We start from the raw sequence: 16695 nt of genomic DNA on the forward strand, positions 1-16695 counted from the left end.
AGTAAATGTGAACAAATCAACAAACCAATAACTCTACAAAAGTTTAAACATAGGATTATTATATTACAGATAAATAAGAAGAATCGTATATATTTCTTTTTGAATCCGATACTCCAGATCTTTTCCAGATTTACTTCCTTCAATAACGTGTATACCTAAATGATTAAGGTCATATTTTCTTTCAATTGCACGAATAAACAGATGGAGGTGCTAACCTTGTCATAAATCTTAGTGTTTTACTTTTTGTATGTTCGTTTCCATTATTTTGGTACATTTTTTGTCCTTCCGATATTGATATTTCGTAATTTGTAAAACAAAATGTAAAATAAAAACATGCATATTAAACATTTGATAGAAGCTATGAAAATGTACTTTACTTTTCAATATCATAACTTCATTTTTGCAATTGACATCATTACTAACATTAAATGGAAGGAGACCATGTTTTATTTATGGACGGCAAGTTGGTTACTTATTCCTTATTCGTTACCTATTCGTTACGTATTCCTTATTCCTTATTCGTTACTTATTTGATTTTTAATCTCCTTCTCTCTTTTTAATTGCTGATATTCTTTTCTCTGATAATAGTTCTAAATTTGTTGAGGTAAAATGACCCTTTTATCACCTATTTATACGGGGTTGTGCTCAACCGATCATTTTACTTTATGTTTGATTCTTAGTTGTTCTTTATTTTATTTTAATATGTTCTACCTTTAAACTGCTTTATATTTGTATGTTTATGGATGGTTGTTGGTTTAAAGAGGTGAAATCAGCCTTTTTGCGTTTGTATAAAAAGGAAGATGTGGTATAATTGCCAATGAGAAAACTGTGTACATCAGACCTAAATGACACATAAATAAACAACTATAGTTTACGGTAAGGCCTTCAACAATGACCAAAGCCCATACCGCATAGTCAGCTATAAGAAGCCCAGACATGACAATGTAAACAAATCAATCGAGAAAACTAACGGATTTATTTATATACAAAAGCAAATAAGTAACACAAAAACAAACGACAAACACTTAATGCCAGGCTCTTGACTTGGAACAGGCACATACTTACATAATGTGTCGGGGATAAACATCTTAGTGGGGTGTACATCGTTTCGGGCTAGACTAATACCTTGTTTAATTCGTTCCTTACTCGCTAATGATACGTGAATTATACGTTACACCTTTAAAAAAATGATTTTTAATTGTTTTTTTGGTTTCTGGTGATAGATATACGTTCTAAGAGGTGATATAACCCTATTAGGGCGAATGTAGCAGTTTTAGCGCTCGACTGATACCCTGTTACTCATTCGTTCCTTATTCGCCTTAAATACGCTTGGTATACGTTGCACCTTGAAATAAACCGATTTTCAATTGTCTTCATGTATCTGGTGGTAATTATGTGTTCTTAGAGGTGAAATAACCCTATTAGCGCGTATGTACACGTTTCAGAGCCTGCCTGATACCCTGTTACCTATTCGTTCCTTATTCGTTTATAATACGTGTGATATACATTGTATTTTAAAAAAGAAATATTATCGTGTCTCTGGTGGTAAATACGTGTTTTAGAGATAAAATAACCGTATTAGCGCGTATGTACACGTTCCAGTGCTCGGTTAATACCCTTTTACTTATTCGTTCCTTATTCGCTTTTTATGTGGTATACATTGCACCTGAATATAAATCGATTTTGAATCGTTTTCATGTCTCTGGGGGTACACTATGTGTTCTTCGAGGTGAGATAACCCTATTAGCAATCATATCACATTTTCTTTTTAAAACCAGCGCTTAAAGGGTGATTTCACCTCTTCGAGCCAAGAACCATCTTCAAACATACGAATATAAAGCAGTTGAAAGGTAGAACGTGTTAAAATCAAATAAGGAACAAATAAGTATCTAATATAAAGTAACAGGATCGGTTGAGCACAAACACGTTTAAATAGGTGATAAAGAGGTTATTTTACCTCAACAAATTTAGAATTATTACCAGAGATCAGAATATAAACAATTAAAAAGGGGAAAGGATGTCGAAAATCGATTAAGTAACGAATAACATGAATGAGGAATAAGGAATAAGTAAGAATACGGAATAAGGAATAAGTAACGAATAAATAAGGAATAAGGAATGAGGAATAAGTAACGAATAGGTCACGAATAAAGAATAAGGAATAATTAACAAAAAGAAATAAGGAATAAGTAAGCAACATGACGTCCATCTTTTATTTTGACACTGCTTCTTGTTACATTATGATTTCATTGTTCAATATAAGCTATATATATATATCGTGCGCGTTTGAAATTTAAGTGCCTATTTGTTGCAATTATATATATATTTTTTTACATATTTTTTTAGTTTTACCTTGATTGGTACTCCTGAAAAAAAAACGTGAATAATTTAATGAAAATGTGAATAGTTTATATCGTAGACTAGTATATAATACAATAACCAGAATTTTTGGATATTCGATATAATTTTAAAGAGACTTGATGAAGTATTTTTTTTAAACTGAACTGACCATAATACAACATTGTTTTTGGTTTAAATGACAGTCAGATATAGACAGCATTTTACTGTTTCTTTACTACCACGGAGCAGAATCTGTTGTTGGTACCTTTCCGATTTCCGAATGAAAAATTATGCAAACTTAGCCATGCCAATATTTAAGTTACATGATGTCTATATTGAGTGTGAAACAACATGATGACATGGACAATATCATTTTGGAGTCCAAAATATGAATTTTGTACTGATAATTACAGCCTTTTGTTATCCTAGATTGTAACTCAGAGTTGACAAAGAAGATCATAAAAAGTATTTTTCTAAAATAAAATAAAAACATTAATAGAGGTATTAATTTGATTGATTTCTTTAGTATGTTGCATGACACTGCCGTTCAAAACTTTGTATCTCCATATCTTGATAATATTTTTTATTCGTATAAACAGTATAAAAGTTTAATTTTCAATTATACGTCAATTACATCAGTCGTCAAAATATAAAATTATGCTCCTTCAACATTAGACTGTGAAACATCGAGGTTCAGATATGTCATCAGTGGTAGGATGTATTGTTATTGTATGTAAGTCTAAATTGAAAACAACAGTTAAATCTATAATTGTGTTGGATACAAACCGCAATTTTTATACGTGTGCATGCAAAAGGAATTTCATTTGTAGAGATGTCATTTTCCAAAATACAAAAACAGTGAGAAGGTGTATTTTAACATATTGTTATGATATATTTACACTAAACCCCCTTTTGATTCATCAAATTGTAAAGAAGTAATTTGACTTAAACTATATTCATCAGTTATGAAATGGAAACTCTATTTTCTCCTTATTTTTGACGTCAAAATTGATTGTCTCTGCAGGAATTCATTTCCAACATGTGATTATACAAGTTCGTTTATTAAGTAGATATCATGATGAGGCAGATATTATAATCTATAATATATACGTTTGTATAAACAATTTTTAAAATTATTTTCCGTAGATTTGATACTAACAACAACACACCAAAAACAAAGTTTAATATGCCCTTTGGATAACTACATCCTTTCATAAGAAAAGGAACCCGAGATCAAAATATCTAGCAAGGAAAATGTGAACATCAATTGGGATAAAAAAAAAATGACAAAAGCAAAATATTATATCATATTATTAGCAAATACACTTTTTTGATATTTAAAGAGCGAGGCTTGCGAGCTTTTAAAATAATCAACATGTAATTGTTAGAGTGGTGACATATCGTTATACACCAGTTACAGTGGTGGAATCAGTTTCCCTTATGATTTTTATGCCTCCTTTTTTCAAAGATTTGAGGAAAGTTGTGTACTTTTGATGCTACGTCATCACGCATGGTCGCCTTTTTTCATGACGTTAAAATAAGAAAATTCAAAAGAAAACAAGAAATTTTAACGTCACAATTTTATTTCAACCAATCATTTGCCGAGAATAGATTTTTCACTAATGAGGAGCCATATTTTTCTCACACCGTTCAGGAATTGTAAAAATAGCACAAACATTAGAGAAGTATTTTTTTCTAATTGAAAATCAAGAGGGATATTATTTTCAATTTCATTTGTGTGTTATTTAATCTTCTTCATGTATTTTGAGGGTCATCGTCCAAACGAATTAGTTATCATAAGGCCTGGTAATCAAAATACACTGTTGAAGAAATATTTAAGATAATCACAATTTTCCATCTAAACTTGACTTGTACCTTAACATTATATGCCAAGTTAAATGTTATTTGTAAAAGGGTTCTTTTATTGATTGTGGGATAAAGGTTTCCAAATATAGCAACTACTATCCAAACAATTTTTTTTATTTAAAGAAACATTAAAAATGGTTACTAATGAATATTTTCAAATACGCCTTGTAGTTCTTTAGAAAGAAGATTACATTAATAGTAGAATAGGAAAACTTTGTAACCATGCAATATGAAAATAGTTTGTGCGGAAACCGAACTTTTAATCAGTCATTATGGATATTTTTATGAATCTTCAAAGTTATATAAAGTTTTAACATAATTTATAGAAAGTTATCAAATTATCTTACTAAACTAGTTTAATTTTTTTTACATATACATGATATAGATGGAATAGGATTATTGTGGGAATATGTATATATATGTGTAATGTATATAACATTAATTTGTAGGATCCTTTACTATAGATAATTGAGCTGATCTGTAACAATAACTTCTCCATGCCTTATATATCATGTACCGGCGAGGGAAGAACAAAAAAATTGCGAAAGCAAATTTACAGGTCTCACATTGTTGGGTTGATGTTGAGACGAGTTGTATATACATATAAATATAAATATATATATACAACTCGTGCAGTGCAGGCGATTTGGTGTCACGATATCACAGTAACATGGGTTCGAATCCCGGCGAGGGAAGTACCAAAAATTTGCGAAAGCAAATTTACAGATCTAACATTGTTGGGTTGATGTTTAGACGAGTTGTATATATACATTATGTACACAGCCATGTATCACCATCATTGATGGCGATCCGATGGATCAATCTGTTGTAGAGTTGTCACTGACTCAGACGTACTTATGAATATAATTATTTTCTGTGACTGTATCTTACATGAATTTGTAGGATCCTTTACTATAGATAATTTAGCTGATCTGTAACAATAACATCTACATGCCTTACATATCATGTACTGAGTACGCCGCTAGATTAAAACTGACGTGGAAAGGTAACACATGCCCACCGAAAGCTTTACTTTGTGAAGCCCAGGTGGTCGTGTGGTCTAGCGGGACGGCTGCAGTGCAGGCGATTTGGTGTCACGATATCACAGTAGCATGGGTTCGAATCCCGGCGAGGGAAGAACCAAAAATTTGCGAAAGCAAATTTACAGATCTAACATTGTTGGGTTGATGTTTAGACGAGTTGTATATATACATTATGTACACAGCCATGTATCACCATCATTGATGGCGATCCGATGGATCAATCTGTTGTAGAGTTGTCACTGACTCAGACGTACTTATGAATATAATTATTTTCTGTGACTGTATCTTACATGAATTTGTAGGATCCTTTACTATAGATAATTTAGCTGATCTGTAACAATAACATCTACATGCCTTACATATCATGTACTGAGTACGCCGCTAGATTAAAACTGACGTGGAAAGGTAACACATGCCCACCGAAAGCTTTACTTTGTGAAGCCCAGGTGGTCGTGTGGTCTAGCGGGAAGGCTGCAGTGCAGGCGATTTGGTGTCACGATATCACAGTAGCATGGGTTCGAATCCCGGCGAGGGAAGAACCAAAAATTTGCGAAAGCAAATTTACAGATCTAACATTGTTGGGTTGATGTTTAGACGAGTTGTATATATATAAATATATATATATAAACGCCTTAAAAGTGTACACAACTCAAAATACAAAAAAAAGGTAATATAAATGTAATTATTTAGAAATATTTCGGATAACAGATATCCTTCGTTAGTCAGATTCTGATGTTAAATGAATCATCTTAAAGTCTTCTTAGATTAAACTTTTACTAAATATTGAAATTTAAACAATAAAAGAGTCAAACCGAACATCAGTTAAGACGCTTGCACCATTCTAAAAATTTGTTTAATATGACATAGGTTATATGGCTTATTACAACAGAGAGCTCACATATATGCTTTAAATACAAAGAATAATGCACGATTGAACTAGGACAATTTTAAATCTTTATCGGGAACGACATTTCTGATGGTATAACATGAATAAGCACGATAACGTCTGTAAAATTACCAAATGAACAGCACTGAACGATCTAAATTTTGAAATATTTGAAATTGACAGAGTAAAGTAGCTACAACAGAGTCTGAATATTTAAACATCGCGAACAATCGGCCGTTAAAATGTAAAAATAATTTTTGACTAAGTATAACTAGAAGAACGTGGCTTGGTACTTATACATCCCTCAAAAAATTAAGCAATTTTAATTGCTATCTTCAACAAATTTATTTAATAAATGAAAAAGGATAAGAAAAAGAAACTGAGTATTAATAAGTAATGTAACCTAAATGTGAAGCACTACACGGAGTCGAACTACATCTTTTCATTTATCCCATTGGATGCCAAAGATATTAACTTTCTTATCTAAAATCTTTCCCGAGCAAGTATATCCTCCTTAGACCAAGCAGAGTTGTGGTCAATGATTTTAATGGTTAGTCGATTGAAATCTGCCTTGGTGTGGCCAAGGAATCTCAAATGTCGATGGCCATTTATTCGTTTGTGAAACGGCTGTTCTGACTCGCCAACATACTGTTTACCACATTTACACTGTAAGAGAAACCCAACATTTGATGTCTTGCAATAAACATTGCAAAATATTGTGTATTCTGTGCCAGTGGAGTGACTGTTAAAGGTCTTGGTATCCAGTATTTGTTTTCAAGTCAGAATCGTTTGTTTCCGCAACCCTTGCAAGAGACCATAGATGAAGAGCCTGCTTGAGAGGATAAATCAGCTCTCACCAGCAAGTCTTTAAGGCTTTGGGCCTACGGAAAGCCATTACAGGTGGCTCGGGAAAGATCTTGGATAGTTAAGAATGTTTATCGATTTCTTTCCAATTTTCGCGGATTAGGTTAGATAAGTTGTCAAATTTTGGATGGTAAGTCAACACAAAAGGCACACTCTTGTTGACCATTTTGTCTTTATATTGTAAAAGCTCATCTCGGCTGATGTTGTTAGCACGCGAAAAACCTTTATCAATGTATTGTTTTTGTAGCCTCGATGTTTAAGGCTTATTCATGTTATACCATCATAAATGTCGTTCCCGATAAAGTTTTAAAATTGTGCTAGTTCAAATCGTGCATTAATATTTGTATTTAAAGATATATGTGAGCTCTCTGTTGTAATAAGCCATATAACCTATGTCATATTAAACAAATTTTTAGAATGGTGCAAGCGTTTTAACTGATGTTCGGTTTGACTTTTTTATTGTAAAAATTTCAAGATTTAGTAAAAGTTTAATCTAAAAAGACTTAAAGATGATTCATTTAACATCAGAATCTGACTGAAGAAGGATATCTGTTATCCGAAAGATTTCTAAATAATTACATTTATAGTTACCTTTTTTGTATTTTGAGTTGTTGTGTACACTTTTTTATGCGTTTATATAATTTATTTATTGTGTACATGTACATGTATCGTTACTCGTAACGATGCAGCGCTCTCGTGGGGGAAATCGTTGACTACTATTCAGACGTTTTATATATATATGTATATACAACTCGGCTAAACATCAACCAAACAATGTTATATATGTTCTTCCCTCGCCGGGATTCGAACCCATGCTACTGTGATATCGTGACACCAAATCGCCTGCACTGCAGCCGTCCCGCTAGACCACACGACCACCTGCGCTCTACAATAATAAAGCTTTCAGCGGTCGTGTGTTACCTTTCCTCGTCAGTTTTAATCTAGTGGCGTACTACAGTACATGATATATATATGCATGGAGACGTTATTGTTACATGTCAGCTCAATTATCTATAGTAAAGGATCCTACAAATTAATGTAAGATACATATATATATATATATATATTAAAAATTGAATACACAAAAAGAGTTTTAAAAGCAGCATTGTCTAGCGCTTTTATCCATCTTTGGACTTTTCAAGACTATGAACGTCGTTATGAACGTCGGTATAGGGAACACATTAGTATTATGACGTAACGTCATTGTTCGTAACATATTAGTAGTATGACGCAACTTTATTGTTCATTTAACTACTAAGCATTAAGCGTGGCGTCAAACACTTTTATGAATTTTCTTTCTAGTTCTTTACGGTATTCTTCTGTTGGTTCCGTACATTTGAAGAACGGGAAAAATTTGAATTTTCCTCCCGCACAAATGTCTAAATGTTCGCTCAACGGAATTTGTCTGTACTCGGGTTGTCGTATTTGCTGTTTATGAACCCTGACCCGTTCACACACACTATTTTCTGTTTGACCTATGTAATTTTCTTTACAGTTGACACATGTTATACAATAGAGTAAATTTTCTGATTTGGAAGTCATACTGCGTTTACTGTACTACAGTACATGATATATAAGGCATGGAGATGTTATTGTTACAGATCAGCTCAATACAGTGCAGGCGATTTGGTGTTACGATATCTCAGTAGCATGGGTTACAACCATGACCATCCTACTTCGTTGTTAAAGAACAAATGCAGCGTCTTTGTTTCTTGGTATAGAATTAATTAAGTAGAATTAATACTTCCTTGATATAAACACAATAAAATACATGTTCTTGTAAGTGAAGAACGCATGAAACTTTGCTTGTTATAAAAATTGATCTGTGATCTGCCTTTATATAAATTAAAAAAAGGATATTGATAACAATGATTACGGCATTGTATATATATGCCAATACATATCGAATTCTGTAAATCGTATAAACTATATTTGTACTTTATGTAAATCTATATAGCAGCATAGTAAATCGGCAATATTTTTAGATCAGGATTTAATGTACCTATTTTGATATTTTTGTATAAAAATAATTTTTCATTCAAATCTGGGGCTATCTAAAAAATATTGGTGGTTACAGAGAATTTCTCTTAATGTTTGGTTTAAACTGCTGTTTTGTGGAAGCAACACCCCTTCATTGTGTCCAGCAATCTAGACAACTTGGCGAACTAGTAATTAAAGTTGTTTGTTTTTTCGTCGACCAATTTCCAAATCGTTGGCTTTATTTAGTATTGTAACATACCAAAAACTCTAAGGCGTCATTGTTCACCAACAACTGACAAGATGTTACAGGACGCCGAAACATGTTCTATCCATCAACGATAATCATGTTCATATTTTCAGGAAGCATATACACGTGTTTCCTTGATAATATCGTGATTCGTTTAAGAAATAATTCATCATGTTCATGGAAGCCATAGATTTGTTTGAAATTTACACATAGACTGGGCCGTGATATTTGAATTATGTCCTGAGCGTTACAACAAATCTATGGCTTCCATGATTTTTATTCGATTCTAATAGGACAAATATAGTCTTAAAACTGAATTGAGGGTTAGTGTGTGGCTGTTCTTTTTTATTCCCTGTTAGATAAAGCTCAAACATTGTAATTAAATTGTAGGTTTCGTGGGTTATTTCGTGAACAACCGCTAGAAAAAAACTGTTTAATTCTATAAATTAACACACCATACGTTTGTCATTTTTAATTTCATGTTTTTCTCGTAAGCCACCGTAATACCCAAAGTTAACATTTCGTAACTGAGGAGCCGCCATGTTGACTTGCTAAAACCAGTAAAAATGCGAAAAAAAAAGCAATAGAATAGAAAATAAAACAAACTCTACCTCAAAATTCCATTTTGATAGAAATCAGTATCCGAACTATTATGGTCCACGTAGCGGAAAGTATTCAACACTAGCGATTTCATTTGTTTGACGTCATGTTTTGATATGACTTAAATGCGGCAAAAACAATAAAACACTTTCGAGGAATTTTCTTTTTCTTTGATTTTGTTGATTTCTCCAAGATCTTGTGCATTAACTCTTTTTATTTTGCATCCAAATAAGATTACAAATGTTTTTTCTCTATTTTTTAATACAATTTTTAAAACCATTAAATCAGTAAAGCGTTTGCAAATGGGTTCCAAGACATGTTGATTTACCTGGGAGGTACATTGTAACATCCATTATTATGTTTATCTCTGAGTCTACGCTGAGTATGGAAGAGGGGCGAAAGATACAAGAGGGACAGTCAAACTCATATATTGAAAATAAACTGAAAACGTCATAGCTAAAAAAATAAAAAGACAAATATACAAATAATAGTATACAAGACACTTCATAGAATTAATCCATCGACAATTTTAAAGTGGTGTTGCTTACAAATCGAAAGAAACACGTCACATTAGAATATCAGTTAACTTATTTGAAAACAGATCAAGCTCATATTATCAAAGGACCATTTTACATTTTGCAATGCACACGAAACAATTATTAAATGAATATTCCGGGCAGGAATAAATGAACAATTTATATACTTAGTAAACTTAGTATAAGCTGTATGATCAAATGATATTTATTTCGTTACTTGCAATTTTTTTTACGTATTGCTACTCAGTAGTTTGGGTTTTTACGCTTACCTTGAGACGGGTTTTGACGAGGAATGCATGAAGTTTGTCCAACAAATGGTCCAGTCACATTTTTATTTGTATTGAAATTTGCAGGATTGTTCCTTTTGTAAAAGCCTGAAACATACATAGAACGAAATAAAAATTCGCTTTGCTACCGTCAGGAACTTTTTAATATCATAATTTTCAAATATATAATGTTAGTAAAAACAAAACGAGATTTATAGATACTAGATTTTATGGATACTTCTATTTACACATGTCATACTTGCTAAGATTTTTACATTATGATATGTTGCATACTAATAATGTGAATAATATTTTGTTATTCATTGTCTCAATTAGTGTCATAATAACTCGAACGTTATCAATGTGACAATTATGCTACGTCTACTCTCCAAAAAGTAGTCAACGTCCTGATATCATATTTGGACATGTTGTTAAAATAAAAATAATATATTTGTATGCCTAATTTTTTTTATTAAATGCATTAGGTTTATAGTATTTCGAAGTTTTCCACAAACACTCAACCATCATATACGTTATGTAGTATTATCAAATACAACTTCCATTCGAATATTAGGAATGAACACTCCTTTTAAGATTCAAAACATTGCCTCATTTGTTTCCTTGTTAACTCTTATCGTGAAACATAGGATTATATTTCACTCGTCACTTGCTGATTTGCAAAACCAAAGTCTCTATTTTTGTTCATATTAGTAGTTATAAAAAATGAAGGAAGAAGTGTTAGTGTTATTAAATAATGTTTAGAAAGTAGCAGTCACTTTAGCAACACTGTTTTTGCATGTTTGGTTTGGCACATTTTTTATAAAGTAATTCATTAGGACAACCTCAGATGAAACAAATTTATGAAATGTTACTATCATTGGCATATCTTAACGTTTGTCAGGGTTTAAATCTTAATTGGCTTATTTTTTTTATCATTTATATAATACTTTTTGTACAAAATATTAAATAAAAAGTTTGGGTCACGAAACTTATTTTTCAAGCAACAGTTCGTTTGTGTCATTTTGCAAAGAAAATAAAGAAAAACACTATATGACTTGTGTGAGATTGTTATTAAAACTTAACTATATTTTTGTTTTAGAATAAACATGTGATAATATCATTCTAATACTTTGCATTTCAGTTATAGAGAAATAAAAGTTTGGGGACTATACTCGTTTTGTTACTGCAAAAAAAAATAGCAAAATTCCCCACATGTTTCTTTTTAAGGTTATGGACATTTATGAAACATCATTGCTGTCTGGTGTGTTTTTTATCATAAGAAGGTGTTTTTTTATTATATGAAGTTGGGTTTTTATTATATGAAGTTGGGTTTTTATTATACGAAGGTGATTTTTTTTATCATACGAAGGTGTTTTTTTTTATTATTAGAAGTGTTTTTTTGTATTATACGAAGTTGCTTTTTGTATAAACCGAAGGTGGTTTTCTTTTATACGATGCTGCATTTGTATTATATGAAGGTGCTTTTCTATTATACGATGGTGCTTTTTTGTTATACGATGGTGCAATTGTATTATACGATGGTGGTTCCGGCCATCACTGTGAATACTAAAATGTTAAACGTTTTGCAGATTAAACGTACAGCAAGTATTTCCAACTTTGGAAGAGAAAATCACTCCAGACATTATATGTAGGCTTTCAACACATGAACTAAAAATATTAGGAATATCAAGTAGGACAGATAGACTGAATGTGTAAATTATGGAACGTCTGCCCCTAATAAGATGAACTCTGAAATTTGATATTCCAAAGTCTGTTCAAAAAAATGTTCTGGAAAATGGATTCAAAATATTCGACAATTATAAATTCTAAACTTTGGACAAATTGATGACAGTGATTTAGGCTTGACATTTGGAGAAATAATGAAAGCGTTTCCATTGTGCTGCGAAACACTTTTGCAACAGATGCTTCTATTAAGAGGCATAATAATACAGAGATGAAGACTGAGGGAGTGTATGCATCGATTAAATACAGTCAGTGTTAAGGCGAGAAGAACGGAAAGGCTACATAGGCGTGTTTACAATGTAATGGGTTCAAATCAGATTCGGAAAAAAATACATAAATTTTTCCGCGGATATTTGTTATCGTAGATGGCATTGACGGGTTTAGTCGATTGATAAATTTTTTTTTAAAAATGTACCGTCAACAACCTTAACACATCAAGAACAGTTTTGGACTGTTTCTTCGTTGATGTTGCAAAGTATAAAATACCCAATAAAGTTAGACCTGAAAAAGATTTGAAAATGTTTTAGTGGCAAACTACATATTGATTCAAAAATGCCCAAACAGTAGATGGTTATGGGAAAAAGCACTCATAATCAACGGATTGAGAGACTATGAATAGATGTGTATGAAGGTGTGCTTAGTAACATTGACAACTAATTTTATTTCAAGGAAGATAAAGGTTATCTAGACCATCTAAATCTGACAAACTTAGCTGCTCTCTGCTTTGTTTTCTTGGATGAAATAAACAGGAAGTTACACTTTTTGGCAGAGACGTGGGCTGGTCATAAACTACGCACTGTTAATTCATCTCCATTGAGGTTGTGGACTTCATGTCAACTTCAAAATGCCATAGGAATTACCGAAGGAGAAGCAAATTTGCAAACTTATGAAAATGAAGGCTATGTGGATTAAAATGATGTAGGAAAGAGAGACAGACCAATATTTGGACCCCTTTGCATACATGATAAGTGAGCAATACAGGCTTGATTTAACTCAAGAATTGATAAGGAGCAATACTTACTTTGGAAAAGATTATTGTCTTGAATGTTTGGAAGTCATTGATTGTGATTTACTAAATTGCCTTCATATCTTGAACGTAAACGAATAACTGCAAAACTTCTTGATATACCAAATCTAATATAACCCCATGACCTTTTAACAACTTCAAGTTTTAAAGTTTGCATTAATGGTATATTGCTAATATGTAACTGTGTCATTTTGTGTAGAGGTAGTACATATACACATGTACAGATCTGCATAGCCTCTGTTACTATTTAAGTATTAACTATATAATCCAATTTTTCTGACTTATGTTTTGTCCTCTTGTTAAAGCGTGTGGACGCTTAGTTGGCAATTGTATTGTGCATGGTTTTTTTTACTGTGCGTCTTTCGAATCTTGATAGGAAGTCGAGTTGATTGAGGGCCAAGGTTATGGTGCCTATAAATATTGTCCAACCCCTTCACTCTGTCTCAGTCAGAGTGCCTGTACCAAGTAAGGACTTATCTCAATCTTATGTAAATTTTCCTTTTTGTGTTGTATCTATTTTGATGGTTTGATTGGGGGTGTTGCTGTTTGTGCTGTTTGATGTTTTATATCGAATTATTGCCATTCCCTGTTTCATTTTTATTTTTTATATATAAAGGTTGGCTACATGGTTCAGCTAATTGAAATTATTCGGTAATGCTTTAAATGAAAACTTATGTAACTGTGACCTTCATTACAAGCATTAAAAGAATTTGGCCGATAATGAACAAATATTTAAATGTTTGTTTTTGTACTTTAAATCATTAAGTGTGTCCTGAATATTAGATCATTGGTCTTACAATTTGCCAAATTAAAAATTACTTCAAACAGAGATCTAAAATCCTATAGATAAGCATTAAAATTATAATCTCACGACGTACCGCAGCCACAAGCTTTGATAAGAATATCAGAGAAGAAACAATCCAAACTGTTTCTTGATTTATTGTTGTCAGTACATTTTTAAAATGTTATTAATCGGTTAAACTCGTCAATGCCAACTACAATAAAAGATCTCCAGAAGACACGTTTATGATTTGTATCTATGTGCCAGAGGTGATTTGGACCCATTACATTGTAAACACGCCTCCTCTGAAGCCTACCATTACGTCTCGCCTGTACACCGGCTGTATCTAATTGATACAAACACTCCCTCAGTCTCCATTTCTGTACGCTTATGCTTTTTAATAGCAGCATATGTTATAAACGTGTTTCGCCGCACAATGGAAACTTTGTCATTATTTCTCTAAGTGTCAAGTCTTAATCAATACCATCAATTTGTGTAAAGTTCATTTTGCTCAATCCCAACTGTGCCATTCTTCGGTAAATGTTGCATCAAGACACGAACAAGAATTTAAAATTTTTGGAAATCCATTTTCCAGAACATTTTTTAGAACAGACTTTGGAATATCATATTTCTGAGGGCCGCATTCAGATTTTTTTTTGTGGCAGACGTTCCATATCTTGCATATTCAGTTCTTAATTTCATCATATCTGCCCAACTTAATACACCTTTTATTTCTGGTCATGTATCGAAAGCTTACATACAATGTCTTGAGTAATTTTCTCTCTCTCTCTCTCAAAGTTTGGAAATGCTTGCTGCAAGTTTAATTTCTGTAAAACGTTTAACATTTAAGTAATCACAGCCATGGCCACCATGTTGGTTCGGTGCGACTCAAAAACACGCCACGCTTGTGGTTGATTACCGGAACCACCATCGTATAATAGAAAAGCCCCTTGGTATAACACATATGCACCATCGTATAATAAAAAAATCGCATAAAAAAAGCACCATCGTATATTACAAATGCACCATCGTATAATAGGAAAGCACCATCGTATAATAAAAAAAAGCACCATCGTATATTACAAATGCACCATCGTATAATAGAAAACCACCATCGTATAAGAAAAAATCACATTCGTATAATAAAAAACCACCTCGTATAACACACACCACCTTCGTATAATAAAAAAACACCTTTTCATAATAAAAAAGACACATAAGTTATTTATGGCGTTCCATAGACATCTGAGTTATCTTCTTTTTTACGGCTGAGTTGAAATCTATGAAATATTTGTAAATCAAGCGTAATACAGTTTACAAATATATGTGTTCATTTAGAAAACGGTCTTACAAAAAAAAAATATCTATCAAAATTTGTATATCACTTTCATATCATACAATGAAAGTTGTCTACTATTGGACGATCAAAGATTTGAAAGACACACGATCTAACAATCGAAGAAAACTCGTGTAGACTTAATTCGATGTTAATAGTGTTATGGAAGTTCGAATTCCAGTCAGTACTGAATGAATACTAAACCGAATTTGTACGAATTTATCAATGACTTCGACCATCATAGACAAGCAACAATATGTATATATGTATATGAAAAAATGACGCTATAGTGTTTGAAAATGATTAAGAAGGTATGTTGAGATCGCTTTTAATGTTCATGCTTCTCAAAGATATTGTATTTTTCACTTAACAAAAAATGAAATTAAAGTGAATAAGATAAAGTGTATTCTTCTGCCGAGTGTCGTTTGTACTGAAACTGTATACATACGTTCTTATAAGGTAAACCGGTGCAGTATGTATGAATTACAACAATCAAATACATAGCACTGAACATATAGTGCCATTGATTATAGTATAGTCCATCAAAATGTCAGGGCATTTAGTATGAGAAATCATAGAATTTTTTTGTTGTTATCAATGTCGAAATTATAATTTCAATGTATACTAACCTACAGGTTGTTCCTTTCCTCTTTTTCCATGATCCAGTTTGTTAAAGAATTCGACTTGATTCTGTTGTTTTAAAATATATGTAATGAGCATCAATATTTCACTATCAAATAAGTGTCTTTTGGCTTTTATGTACATTGTACAAAAAATAATAACACATGTTAGGGTTTTCTTATAAAAAAAAACTACAACTCTAATAATAGATATGTTAGGGTAAATCTTTATTCCATTAAAATTGTTACCTTCTGACATCAAGACAAATAGTAAATCGTGCAATATATATGTTAAACATTTGTCGGTTATTCTTGCATTCGTACCAAATCTAAACGTTAGTGAAATTCATCAAAAGAAAACGTATATGTTAATGTTATTTTCTTATATAAAAAAAATATGAAACAATTACAATCATACACACCAAAGCAAGCAAAAACAAGATGTTTGATGTACAGATATTAATTGCCACATCTGCTTGCCTTTTACTGCTTATTCTATGAATACATTATTTAAGCTTGAGATGATTGTTGTTGAACTGTGCGTCTACTTCAGGTGGAGT

At 32.0% G+C, this 16695-nt stretch overlaps 1 protein-coding gene across 2 annotated transcripts in view; it reads right to left on the minus strand.

The window, feature by feature from the left end:
* Positions 1–16695, minus strand: part of LOC134721464 (uncharacterized) — a 115385-nt gene that overhangs the window by 41604 nt on the left and 57086 nt on the right. For both annotated transcript variants that reach the window (XM_063584511.1, XM_063584510.1), the window contains exons 10-12: positions 16145–16205; positions 10632–10736; positions 2353–2366 (exon numbers count right to left, since the gene is read on the minus strand). In XM_063584511.1, the coding sequence (XP_063440581.1) occupies positions 2353–2366; positions 10632–10736; positions 16145–16205 (180 nt within the window). The remainder of the gene's footprint in view (positions 1–2352; positions 2367–10631; positions 10737–16144; positions 16206–16695) is intronic.

Source organism: Mytilus trossulus, chromosome 6 (genome assembly GCF_036588685.1).
Source record: "Mytilus trossulus isolate FHL-02 chromosome 6, PNRI_Mtr1.1.1.hap1, whole genome shotgun sequence".
Taxonomy (NCBI): Eukaryota; Metazoa; Mollusca; class Bivalvia; order Mytilida; family Mytilidae; genus Mytilus; species Mytilus trossulus.